The 13,397-nt window shown below is 38.2% G+C and overlaps 1 protein-coding gene across 1 annotated transcript; it reads left to right on the forward strand.

The window, feature by feature from the left end:
- Positions 1–267: 267 nt before the first annotated feature.
- Positions 268–1,990, forward strand: LOC131324026 (uncharacterized). The gene is made up of 4 exons (XM_058355855.1): positions 268–811; positions 944–1,030; positions 1,152–1,224; positions 1,832–1,990. Exons 1-4 carry the CDS (start codon positions 702–704, stop codon positions 1,988–1,990), a joined length of 429 nt encoding a protein of 142 aa, XP_058211838.1. The 5' UTR covers positions 268–701.
- Positions 1,991–13,397: the final 11,407 nt, after the last annotated feature.

Raw genomic sequence — 13,397 nt, forward strand, 5'->3', positions numbered from 1 at the left:
GGCCGTACCGGTCCAAAAATCGGTTACAGACCGATACGTATCGGGAACCGGCCGATACGCCTGTGAATTTCAATCTCACCGATATATCGGCCTATATCCGAACCGGGAGTCGAAAATTCCGGTACGAACCGGCCGATACGTACCGTATCGGCCAATATTTAAAACTATGCTATGGACTTACCATTTTCTTAATTAGCCTTCTATCGATTATCTTGTCGCTGTTACATATGGACTCTTTGAAAGATATGGAGACACTTGGCACATGGAGGCTTTAAAGAATCCAGTTGAGATATTGTCTGTAACTAGGAAACTTCTTGACTTGACGGGAGGATTTTTATTTCCTTACTGTTGCTCGCTGTTAAAGAGAAGAATGGGCATCTGTAGTGTAATTTTCCCATAGGATTTCAATGTCTCGCTTGTAGATATAATAGAAGCCTTACATTAGATCATCTTCTGAACTGATGGAAACAACAAGATGTGAGGTTGCTTTTGCTTTTTGACATGATATCTCCTGAAAACCTTGCAATAGTCATCTCTTCATCACTATTTTTCTTTAATATGCATTACTTTTCACACAAAAAAAAAACTATTTACTCTTTAGTATGTATGCCCATCTCTTCAACTTGCTTAAGCTTTCAGCAATTGGTTGTCCAGAATGGAAGGCATAAGTTCTTTGCCTCTGGATTTGCACACTGCTGCCGATGGTGAGGATCCTTTTGGAGAGTCAAGGTGGATCGCCTGTAGAAAGTCTGGAAATTTTCATGTCTGGATTCAGACGAGAAAATCAAAATCTACAGCAAGATGGTGCCAGGTTTTAACTTTAATTCTCACTATGTTTATCATTATGAAGTGGTAAAAAGATAAAAATCTCAGAAAGACTGCTGCAGCATTCTCTGATTCATGACTATAGACTGGATACCTAAATTTCAGTCCACTTCTGTAGGATTGCAGAGATTTTCATCAAGCTAAAGATGGAGATGGATGGGTTGAACAATCTTCCCAACCGTTCTTTTTTGGAATTTTGCAGAAGGTAGAAAGCAATCCATAAAAGAGAGACAAACCGTGTTAAGCATTTCATTTATAGAAGTTTGTCATTCTTTGTTCATCGTGTTAATGTACTAATACTCTTTGATGAATCGAAAATTTTGCAGGTTGATGCACCTCGTGCATGTGTTTGCGCTGATTAGCAAGTTATATGATGCAACTGAATGGTATATTTGTCAGGTAATCAATTTTCCTCCTGATAAACTGAATGGGAGTCTTTCGGGACTTCTTATTGTTCAAATTGAACCAATAGAGGAAATTAGAAACACCTACTGCATTACCAGTTGTAAACAATTACAGTAAGTGTATGTTTTGCTGACTGTCACAAGAAAATGGCGTGTTACAAGGAAACGCTAGTATTCCAGCGACTGCAAGTTCCGATGTATGTGCACATCTGGGTTGCAAATCGGTTAACATAGCTATCCAAAGTGATGCCCTAAATTTTCCTGATTTATTTTCTTAAAATTTCCCTCAGAGGGAAAAAAGAAACAAATTAATTTATGTGAGGGTGGAGCTTTGGTAGGACAAAATGTCAAAAGATGCTCCCTCCTAATGCTCTTTTATATTTTATTCGAGTAATTTGTGGAATATTTCTCTGTTGAATGGATAAACAGTTCCGCCAAGCTAGCTCAAAACTGTGGTAAGATGATATCTTGGAAGTATATTTACAAGAATACAGATGTTTTCAGTGACTTCACACCAAGTGAAGGAAGTTGTGTCTATGTTGCACTTGCACATACATTTCCATACTAGTTTATCATGTTGAAATTCTGGACACTTGTTACAGGGGATGAGATCTCCAGTCAATACTCACAAACCAAGCTTCCATGTGAACACGAGTTTCAAGGCAAAACATAACAATGGGAAGGGAACTAGCCCAGGGCGATCGAAGAGGAGCTTCAATGCCATCATCAATCATCATCATCTAATCTTGAAGAGAACATGACCGAGGAGAATTCTTTGAATGGTTACAGAATGCAAGTGCAAGCAGGCGTGTTTGACAATTTTGCTGGTAACACTCCAAGTGAGAGTCCATCTGCTACTGCCGAGGCTGGGAAATTCTGTAAGAGTTGGCAGCAGCAGGCGGAAGAAGGAAGGAAAGAAGCAATGGTGAGCTAAAGCTCCACTCTTTTAAGCCGCAAAAGTAGCCTCATAGACTTGGATGAAGGCCTGTTGTGCTTTTCATAGTAGAGCGAGGGAAATATAATTTGCCAATTATTCGGCAGTATTGAGGTTTCCTTGAGCCTACATTACACAGGGTTTGTAATTGTATAGACTTTTTTTCCTTTCCCTGAAAGTATACACAAGACGTTTGTATCGGTTTGAAGGAGAATGTACCGGTTTGAAGGAGAATGCCGACAAGTTATGGCTCGATTGCTCCTCCGATGACCTTAACGTGATCTCCTTTTTTCCCTTCAACAGACAGTTTTGAAACAAATATGAGAACAACCCATCCATTTCGATTCTATCTGCTAGCTATTTTAGGTATATTTAAACGAAACATCAATTGGAGTAGTCTTTTATCTTCTCCCGACAACAAATCTCGATCCCCAGATCTGCTACGTTCACAAGTTCGTTTGTTTTCTATGTCTGAACTTGAATCTGTGCGTAGTAGGTGGTGAGTGTATATCAATTGCTGACTTCAACTCGAAAAAAGAAGAAGAGGGTTTAGAAGGTTTATTTCGAACGATATTCACCAAATAGCGATGAGTTGTTGTGATATTTTCTTAATAGGTATTGTTTACTTGAAGTGATATTTTGTTTGCCTTTTCCTGAATTTTTTTGGGATTAAGATCAATGAGAAGGACTAAAAAAAGTATAGATGTATGGTCGTAGTTGGAAAGTTCAGATAATACGACATTAAAGACAAATACTTTAAAATGTATTTTCTTCTTTAGTTAACTTTTTTTTATACTTGTAGTCTTAATTTTTACTCTCTAGATTCATATCCCAAAAACTTGACGCAAATCCAAAGTAAATTTAGAAAAGAGAAACAAAATACCGAAAACTTGATTTAGGCCAAAGGACCCCTAACACTCAGTCTATTAGTACTTTTTCTGTGTTTTCGTGCTTATACCCCATATATATTCCCATCAATAAGGTCAGGGTAGACTGTTAGAGACCGAATCTTTGGCATTGATTTTTTAAGTAATCTCGTTCTCCCCATGTATATTTAGTGTTTGCGACAAAATTTAGTGTTCGGACCCATTAAAAATCTTGGTAATTTTGTTTTTACCGTAATAATCCCTCAGAACTCTAAGAGAGTTTTGTACGTACTCCCTCTTTATGGGATTCCTTTGTCTGCCACTGTCGTCAGTTCAGTTTAAATCGCTTTATAGGCTGAGTTTTAACCATTGGACCACTAGCTAGAACCTGTTTGACGTTTTTATGAGAATTCAATAGGGGTAGTATTGGATAAGTCATCTTATAATCTTGTTATCTATCCAGGAATTGCATGTACGTAGAAGCTAGGCAGAAGCTATGGCTGGCTGGGCGTGATGATTCAGGTTCATCTGAGAAGTCCACGAATGATTTCCCTACCTTCAATGCTGAGAATATATATGCAGATTGAACAATATGAAAGCTATCTATATATTCCAGGTTTTTTTGTACACCACCTCCCTGCAATTTTTTCGTTGGGCTTTTCAAAATGGACCCCATCAACCTTTGTAGTTTCAATTAATACATGTTATACTTATCAAAAAAAAAGAGAGAGTTCCCAATACATGAGTTATGACAGTAAATAGGATAGGACCTTCAGCAAATTTTTATGGGATTAGATTAGATTTGTTGTATCTGCAACTCTCTTAGTCGTCCGTAATATGATTTCTATGAACTGGTGATTGTTTAATTTCATCCACATCCACAACCACAACCAACCGGAAATAGAATAGCAGTAAAGCAATAATATGTAAGATATCTTCCGCGGAGTTTGATAGAGGGAATCAGGGAAAAGGATTGTATTGTAGTAGCTAGCTGGCTTGAGACAACAATGTTGAATTTCGATTGGTAACCACTGAATCGTATCGTATGTACTTGCTTTTTATGTATTTTCACTACTTTAATCATAACATAATTTTCTTAATTGTTTGCTCAGTTGTCTAGCGAAACCATTTGTAGATTGATGCTAAAACCTGAGGTCTTTTTGTTTTTGCAGTCGAACATTTATGTCTATCATTGGTGGCCGGGGGTTATTGCCGGAATTTTGGGATTTACTGGCTTGACTGGATTTGTCTTCTATTATTTCCTTGTCATGGCATGGCAATTACTACTTCAATAGGACTCATGGCAAAGGCTGGGTTTACAATCCATTCATACATACTTTGATTCGTGGAGCTAGCCAGATTTTATTTGACGGCATTCTTTCTGGGTGGGCTTATGGTACACATCTCGATCATTTTTTAGTTACTTATTGATTGATTGTTTCATGTGATGTTCTCCTGATCATTCTTGCTTGGCAGACGTACTGATTTGCCTCATGCGCAGACTTCCTCGAGTTTTCTTTTGCTCAAGAGTACTTAAGTTGTATTTGGTCACCTTGATATTATGGATTAAATAATAATAATAATATCGTTCTAATTAATTTGCTCTTAGTCTTCCCACTATTCTTGCCCTCAATCTCTACTGTCCTCCATGTACGTGCTGGTAGTTAATGCTTTCCAATGGACATGGCCAAACTATCTCATCTCTCAAAACTCATTCTCAGCTCAAGTTGAAAATTAAGCATTGAGCTTAAAGTGTAGCTGAAGTGGTTGCGAATTCACCTTTTACCTTTGAGGTTCTTACTACCATAGTCATTTATCTACATGTTCTGCATTGGAAGATGCAGTCTAAAATTGTCTTGGTCCTCTTGGACCCAACCCCTAACTTTTCGGAGAGTTATTAGTTGTGATGATGCAAGTGGAATAATACATCATTTTTTTTTCTTTCTGTGTATTAACTGGCTGACACTGTTCTTTTTTTTTTTTGCAGTCAGTTGTGCTGTTTTGGACGTATCCTCTTTTGTTTTTGTAAGAGTATTCATTTTAATTGTAAACCACAATAAGAATGTGTAGGTGCAAGCCCCATTTATCTTGACAATGTGAAAATTTTAGCATTTTCTGACATCTCTAAAACAAACGTCAATTTACCATCGAAAGGTTGTAGAAATCAGGTCATCTAGTCATTGGATTAGTTATATCTTTATGGTTTTGTAAATGAGGTTGGACTTTTCCTATTTGTATTGGTTTTTGATTATCAAATGTCGTGTGTGTACTACACACATGCTCCAAGGGTAGGGCATCAATACATGTTGCTTCTGGTTGAGCAAGTTGTACTGCTCTGGAACTTAACGAAACATGCTCATAACATAGCATCAGAATTATCCACTAACTGGTTGCATCAGAGCTGCTGATTTTTTCCTGATACTGCATTTCTTAGCAAATTTTGAAGTCTCTGGAAAAAATCTGGCCTGCCATTTTATGTGAAGTCTTGAAGCCTGAGAAAATTTATTTTTCACTTTAACGCTAATTGTTATGCTACACTGCCACTTTCCTTGACATGTCTAAAGATTTGCTTATGACATTGTGCATATATTCTGAGGAGAGAACTGCCACATCTTGCCCGGAATAGAGGAGACGATGCTGTCTCTACTGGCTGCAGATTAATGTGTTCAACTTCAAAAATTTGCCACGCTTCTTGTAGCTTGAAGATGGGGCAGCCTTCTCGGATTTGGTCAACTTGTGTTTGTATTGACTTTTAGTCATTGAAGCATTCATATTCTGTTTCTACAATGATTGTCTGGCTGGAGACAAAATATTGTAAGTTTTGATTTACGAACTTGGGGAAAGCCAAGCATAATCAACGTTAGTTGTGTCAGTCTTTTAGTTTCATAGGTGATGAAGTATGGCGTAAGCAAAGTGGACAAATGTTCTTATAGCTCAAAGTACTGATTGTACCATTTCCCTTTACTCTTCTGTGGTAGTCTAATGTTTGTTCTAGTTCCTTCCCATGCTTCCTCAGCTCCAACTTTCTTTCTTTTTTCAAAATAAAACTATACACCATGGAACAACTGAGTTTGAACTTTTGTCGAATGACCGAGCGATCATCCTAACTGGAAACTGGGATGATTTCACTAAATCGCATTTTTGTCAAAAAATGAAACCATTATTGCAATGGGTATAATACAAGTAGTCAAATAACGTCATGTTTTGTAAACATGACTTTATCTTGATGTCATGAATTCAATATAGTGCTGGGACATGCTTTTGACACGGGCAATGAAATTGCACTTGTAATAAATACCTATATATAGAAACTTCATGAGATAAATTTTTTTTTTTTTTTTTATCACAATATCGGTTTGAAGCTAATGAGAATACATGTAAGTATAACCCCTTAACTAGGGATTGAATTCACCTTTCTCTATTCTATACAATAGTAGTCATAAGAATTACTAATTAATTAAATACCACGTACACTCTGACTATCTGCAAATTACATCATGAACAAGGTGAACTTCTGCTAGCTAGCTGGAGCAATATGCTTCATGGGTTCAAAGAAGAATATTATATCGTGGAAGTTTGTCCTTTCTATGGCATATGCCTTTTGAAATGTCACGCCAGTGGACTTTAAATGAAAGTAGTACTACAAAAGAACTGACATATATAGAAGTGCCGGGAATTGGTTCAACATTCTTCCCAAGCCTTCCATGCATGCATGGTCAGTGATCACCCCATGCAGCTGGACCAATTTTGATCATGATAATTAAGTTGCTCTCAAATCCTTGTGCATGCAGTACTCCGGCCAAGATCAGTTGATAGGCATTGGATGGGTTTTAATTAATTAATTTATAGGAAAACACATGGAATGGAATATTGTAAAGAGATGGATTTCCATGCATTAATATATATATGCCTTAAATTATCAGGTCAATCATGGAAATATATTGCCGCGAGAAGGAAAGGATAGAATCAATGCAAGAAAGAAAGCCTTGCGATTTGAAAAAAGAAAGACGACAGACAAATTAATCTCAGTTCCGAAACAAGAACCAATCAAATATATATCCCAAAAAAACAATACTTGATACTATTGAACAAAACCAAATTAATTAATCTACGAATGAACAAAACCAATCAAATTAATATCCCAAAAAACTCTCCGACTACTTATTTCATCAATACTTGTTACTACTTATCAACAATACTACTTACTACTATTGGCTATACCAATAGCATACTACTCCAGTAAACATTTGCATACTATACTCCACTACATACTACAGTACTACTGTAAACATTAACGTCGACGACTAGTATACCACATCTGTGCATGCCCTTGTTAGTACGTATATTGTTGCGCACGATATTCCCAATAGTCAACGATGTTGCGGGTAACAATTTCTTTCCATTGGATTTATACTTTGGGCGTTGTAAGCCTGGTAGACCTTAGAGCTAGGAACCAAGTCGTCATTGATTGGAATCCATCCCTCTTACTAAGGAAACCCCATTGAAAGATGATTCCCACTGGCAATACGTTAGGGGCGCAATGACAAATTCTGCACGATTCTTGATCGATTCCGCACGATTTTCGATCGAGACTGATTCCCTGATATTATAGAGACGAATCACCAATTCCGCACGATTCTTGATCGAGACCGATTACTACACACTACATACGTACTACGCTACTACTGTAAACATTAACGACGACTAGTTTAGAACAATGGTAGTGTGTCAGCTAATCCTCCTCCAGGCGCCCGTAACATTACTACTATATTGTTGCGATCCCAATGAACGACGTAGCGGGTCACAGGGCGCCATGTCAATTTCCACACGATTCTTGACACCATTTGCCGGCGGGGATCCTGAACATTATGGAGATGATTTACAATTTGCCACATTGGTACTCCAACGTGCGCAACCGCGTACAAAGCCCAAAGTAGTCGTGCTGTCGAATGGGGATGCTGTTAGAATAAGTAATTTGTAATCTTCTAGAATAATGTAGAATGAGTATTTAAATATCTAAGTTTAAAATAATTAGAAGTGTGTAGAAGTAATAATTACACTAGAAGATATTTGTATGGGTAGGACTAGATAATTTTAGAAGAAGCTTTGTAATTAAGCACATGGGTTAAACTAGAAAAATCTAGAAGTTAGAGCATCCGCAATGTAATAATTAAAAGTAAATAATCAAAACTTGCCACGTCACCTTTTGATTATTCATTTAGAAGGTTGCTAAAGTTAGCAATGTAAAGTCTCACATTGTTACTTTTAATTATTCGAATGCCCAAATTTGATTATTGGTTAGGAGGTTGGTAACTTTGATTATTACAATGTGAGCACTTTTTAAAGCACACATTGCTAACTTTAGCAATCTTTTAATTGATTCTTACATTGTGGATGCTCTTAGGAGATCCTTGTATGGCCATCCACAGTGATATAATCAAAATAGGATAATCAAAAGTTGACACATCAGCTTTTGATTATTCATTTAAGAAGTTGTTAAGCTTAATAATGTTGAGGTTCACAATGGTCACTTCTAGTCCATAACCAAAATAAGAAGTCCACTACAATTTCACACAATCTATCTCTCCCCCTCTGTTTTCCATCATTCACTTTCCTCCATTATGTTTTTTTTTTGGGCAAAAATATATCGAACATATGGTGTTCTTCGTAGTGTTATTTATCAAAACAACACAAACTTTTTTTTCCTTCCTATTCTTGTAGCCTATATCACAAATCCACCACTCTCTTAATCTTTCAAAAAAAATCAGATGTGTTTTTGAAATTGGAAAATAATGCAAGGTTCTTCCTCTTCTTTTTTTTTGCAAGGTTCTTCATTTACTAAACTATAAGGGGAGGAACAAAAAAGAATAACCACTTTTTAGTCGAAAAATTTATTTATTTTGCTAAAAAGTAATTATTTCTCAAAATACTTGGGTAAAAGTAAAAAAAAATATTTTTCCGATTTCTCTCGTCGAGATGAATCAATAACCCATAAAAGTTTGGCACAAAATTAACAAATGCGAAAAAAATCAAATAAAGACAATTTTTCAGATTTAAGTTAAGTTCATAAGAATGCAGTCTAAAATAGAAACGGAAAAGAATAGTAAAATACCGTAATCTGGCAACGATGGGTTAAATTATAGATGATCGAGAAATATGAGCTTCACTTTTGGAAGAAAAGAAAGAGAAACAGTTTGTGGTTGAAGTGAAAAAGATATAGAGCAGGTGAAGAAGAGAAGAAGAAAATACTAGTTGAAATACGCGTGTATATAAATTTTGGAACCAATTAACTTATGTGGTGTGGGATTCACAAATTTTGATTATTGAAAAAGGTTGCTAGTTTTGGTTATCCAAAGCCTAAAATTTGGTTATTTCTAAGAATGTTGTTAAGTTTGATTATACCATTGTGAGCCATTTTTTACACTAATATTGTTAACTTTAACAACAATTGACTTTTGATTATACCACTGTGGATGGCCTAATGCACATGTGCTTATCTCTAGCTAGACAATTCTAGAGAATTCTATGTTGGTGGAAGCTCTATAAATAGAGCCTTGTTGTACTCACTTTGATACAATGAAAATCTAATTAAAGCCTTTCATAATTTGTCTTTATAACACCTCTCACCCATACTTTCTTTATAAATCCCACTCTCTTGTCCAATTTACTTCAAAATCTAACTAAGCACCCCAACAGATAGGGGTGTGCACGGGTCAGGCGGGTCGGGTTTGACCCGTACCCACCACCCGACCCGACCATGTCGGGTTGGAAATTTCTTGAACCGAAGCCGGACCAAGTACCTAGGAGAACCGCCCGAAAACCGATTCTTTTCGTCGGTTCGGGGTCGGTCGGGTTGGGCCAATGGAGCCAGAAAATACATATCGGAGAGAGGAGGACATGAAAATGCAGAAAATCCAGTCTGGAGTAGTCACATAACCAGTCACCATAATCCCTCAAAACTAAAAAAAAAAACACCCCAAAAAAAATTACGAGAGAGAGGGAGCAAGACAGACAGATCCATTCCGATTCGAAGTATAAGTGTGAGATTTACCAATTTCGGGATCTGGAGATGGTGGAGTAGTGGATGCCGGCGTCGCGAGAGAGAGAGAGAGCAGGACAGAGAGAGAGAGAGAGAGAGAGAGAGAGAGAGGCGGTGGTGCGGCGCCGGAGGCTCACGGTGGAACTGGAGGTGGGAATCCCACCGTGGGATGGTGCGGCGGCAACACCATTTTTAGATCAGGAGTGTTTTTATTTTTTCAGAAAGTGTGTTGTTCCCCTTTTGTACTAGGGCAGATATACGTATATTAAAATGGTCGGGTCGGGTCAGACCCGACAGGTAAACCCCATATAAACCCGAAATCCGAACCGAAAACAGTTTTTTCAATGGAAATCAAACCGTACCCTCCCGAGGTAGTGATTCGAGCCCGTCCATGACCCTTCGGGTCGGGGTCGGGTTTACGGACCCGTGGGTTTTTTGCATAGGCCTACCAACAGGTGCCTCTCCTGGGTTCCTGGCCCTTGCATCAACGAAATGGCCATGTCCCATCTTGTATTAACGGCTTGTGCCCGAATCTGTAATCGATGGGGCAATGACTGAAAGATTCTCCGGACGATTTCATCCGACAGGTCAAGCATATCACGGGGATCAGCCATAGACCAAGAAGCTCAAGAAAGGATAATTTTATTTCTGAAGATAACCAAGAAATTTATATGAGGGATTTTAGTGACAGAGAGAGAGAGGGGGGGAGGGAGGGAGAGGGGAGGGAGAGAAAGAATGTATAGGGTGTATGTGTAGAGAGAGAGCGAGGAATTTTATGGAGGGTGGGCTCTGTAGTTGATTTTTAGAGAGGGAAGAAAGGGGTTGATTTTTAGAGAGGGAAGAAAGGAATCGTTGGAAGGCGTTTTAAAAAAGGGTTAATTTTACAAAATAGTCTCTCTAGTTTGCGTATATTTTATTTTTAATTTTACAAAGACAAACTCATATCTAATTTCTTTTTCACCTTAATTATTTTTCTTTGATTTCCTAATAAAAGTAAATTAGAGAAATTAAAAATATTATTTTAGAATACAATACAGATAATGTTGTGAAATTTGAAAAGCATTCCGACAAGTTAAATAACTTTGTATTGGGTTTTTTCTTTCAATTGATTCATCTTGATTTTTACAATCCCATTATGTTCTTTTTTACGCGATTAGAAAAAAGAAAGATGTTTCATAACAGGATTAGAAAAATATGTCATCAGAACTTTTTCCTTGTTCATCAAAAAAAACTTTCTGAAAAAATATTCACGTCCACTCCTATGAAAGATGCGTTTGAGGGCACGCAAATGTTTTAGAAAATGTCTGAGTAAAGATCGGTCTCCGAATTGGGCGAGAGGGGTGCCATAAAACCCTTCTCTTCTCGTAACCTAGCTCCCGAACCTCAGATATCGAAGGTGACAACGGTCCAGTCTACAAGACTTTTTCAAATCAAACAACATAACAAACGTTTCAAATTCGGCTCCTTGGTTATTTTACCGCTAAAATCCGAGTAGCGACTTTGAATTGTAGCATTAAAAAAGGGCGCACCGAATTTTATACATAGATAAATTTTCAGGGTCTTCTGCCCACAGTGGCGACTCTGCTGGGGACTCATTGCATTGATTGGTTGTTGGAAATTAATACATAAATGAACAATCTTTTAAAAGTCTGTCAAAACAATACGCTCCGCGCTGTTGAAGAACGGAATGGTAACGTAACAGGATCTCATGTCCGAGCAATTCGAACTGGGGCTTTTACCATTGTTCATTTGTGTAGTTTCCTCCAAGTATCGATTAATAAAAGTAGGCCAAGCTTAAAAAGGCATTTTTCAAAACACTACGTTTCTCTCTCACTAGATCATTCTTCGGCATTTCACATTTGCATCGATGTTAGCTAGCCCCGTTGAGGTGTTTTGGATAACCGACACAATTTATTGGAGCCTGGGGTCTTCGAATGCCCAACAACCTTGGACGATGATGAGTCTTACTACCGTTCGACCATTGCCTTGTTGTACGCATTGGACCTCTTCGAACGCCCAACAACCTTGGACGATGATGAGTCTTACTACCGTTCGACCATTGCCTTGTTGTACACATTGGACCGGGAGGTGTATCGCGGCTCTAATCAGATGAACCCCTTTAAACCAAAACTGGCCTCTACATGTGTACAAAGCAATAGAATCTTCCAACCTAGGATAAGAGCCCGCAGGGTAAGAAGGATTTCTTGCATCTAACCCCATGTACTGTCTATGTGTTACTGCTTTTCCTATCTCATGTCTGTAAATACATTCATACCGTTTTGCATAGGAACATGCTAGGGTGGCTTTTAGGTTGTCTTTTGTCGAGTCTATCTTATGCCTATTAGGCGTTGCCTTGGCCCGATGACGAGTCATGCATCTCGATGTTGCACGTTATCAATTTTCAAAGTCATTAGATCAACGAGACTTTGAGAAATCAAAACTTTCTAAGTCCTTGACTAAAGCCCGATCGAGGTTTCAAACAGAAAACTAGGAACAACAGAGAGAATGTCGTGATGCTTACACCACCATCCGCTTGTGCTTGAAGTGGGTAACACCGCGCAATGACAAATTTCGAACAATTTTTGAGACCGATACCCTGCGTGGATCTTGAATTTCATAGAGACGAATCACCGTTCGCCAGATTGGTTCTCGAAAATGCGCAATGGTCGACAATGCCCAGAGGAGTCATCCGATGGAATGGTAGTGACTCACCTTTGTGCCTAGCACGTGCATCGTTGAAATAGCCTGGCACCATCTTTTGCTTACCACTTGCGCTCGAAGTTGTGAAGGATAGGGCAGAGACCCGAAGATCCTCCGGAGGATGTCGTCCGGCAAGCCAAGCAAATGTCGGCGATGATCCATAGCATTGACTATCTTTAAATAAAACCAAGAACCTCAAGAAATGTGATTTTTTTTTCTGTGGGTAAATCAAGAAACTTATTTCTATCAAATTGGGAATGAGAGATTGAAGAATTTTAGTGAGAGAGAGGGAGAGAAAAGAATGTATATGAGTGAGGGTGTATATGTAGAGAGAGAGAGAGAGGAATTTTATGGAGGGAGCTCGGTGGGTTCTGTGGTTGATTTTTATAGAGAGGGAGAAAGGGTCGTACGAAGGCGTTTAAAAAATATCAAAAACACTATGTACACCGATGCAAAAATTGGTGGCCGGCCACCACCCAGCATGTGGGGCTCATTCTGGGCCCTTCATGGATGATCCGAGCCATTCAAAAATTTAAAAAAAAAAATTTGAGTGCGCCCTTGCGAGGATCGGCTCAATTCGATACGTGTACGTAGATATTTGATCTAAGCTTTCCACTCTTGAAAAATTG

This window comes from Rhododendron vialii, chromosome 4a (genome assembly GCF_030253575.1).
Source record: "Rhododendron vialii isolate Sample 1 chromosome 4a, ASM3025357v1".
Lineage (NCBI taxonomy): Eukaryota > Viridiplantae > Streptophyta > Magnoliopsida > Ericales > Ericaceae > Rhododendron > Rhododendron vialii.

Excerpts from the sequence above, each read along its gene's own strand:
- LOC131324026 (XM_058355855.1), top strand. The coding sequence starts at position 702 with ATGGTGAGGATCCTTTTGGAGAGTCAAGGTGGATCGCCTGTAGAAAGT. Across the intron at positions 1,031-1,151 it reads TTTTTGGAATTTTGCAGAAG|GTTGATGCACCTCGTGCATG; the intron begins GTAGAAAGCAAT and ends AAAATTTTGCAG. Across the intron at positions 1,225-1,831 it reads CTGAATGGTATATTTGTCAG|GGGATGAGATCTCCAGTCAA; the intron begins GTAATCAATTTT and ends CACTTGTTACAG.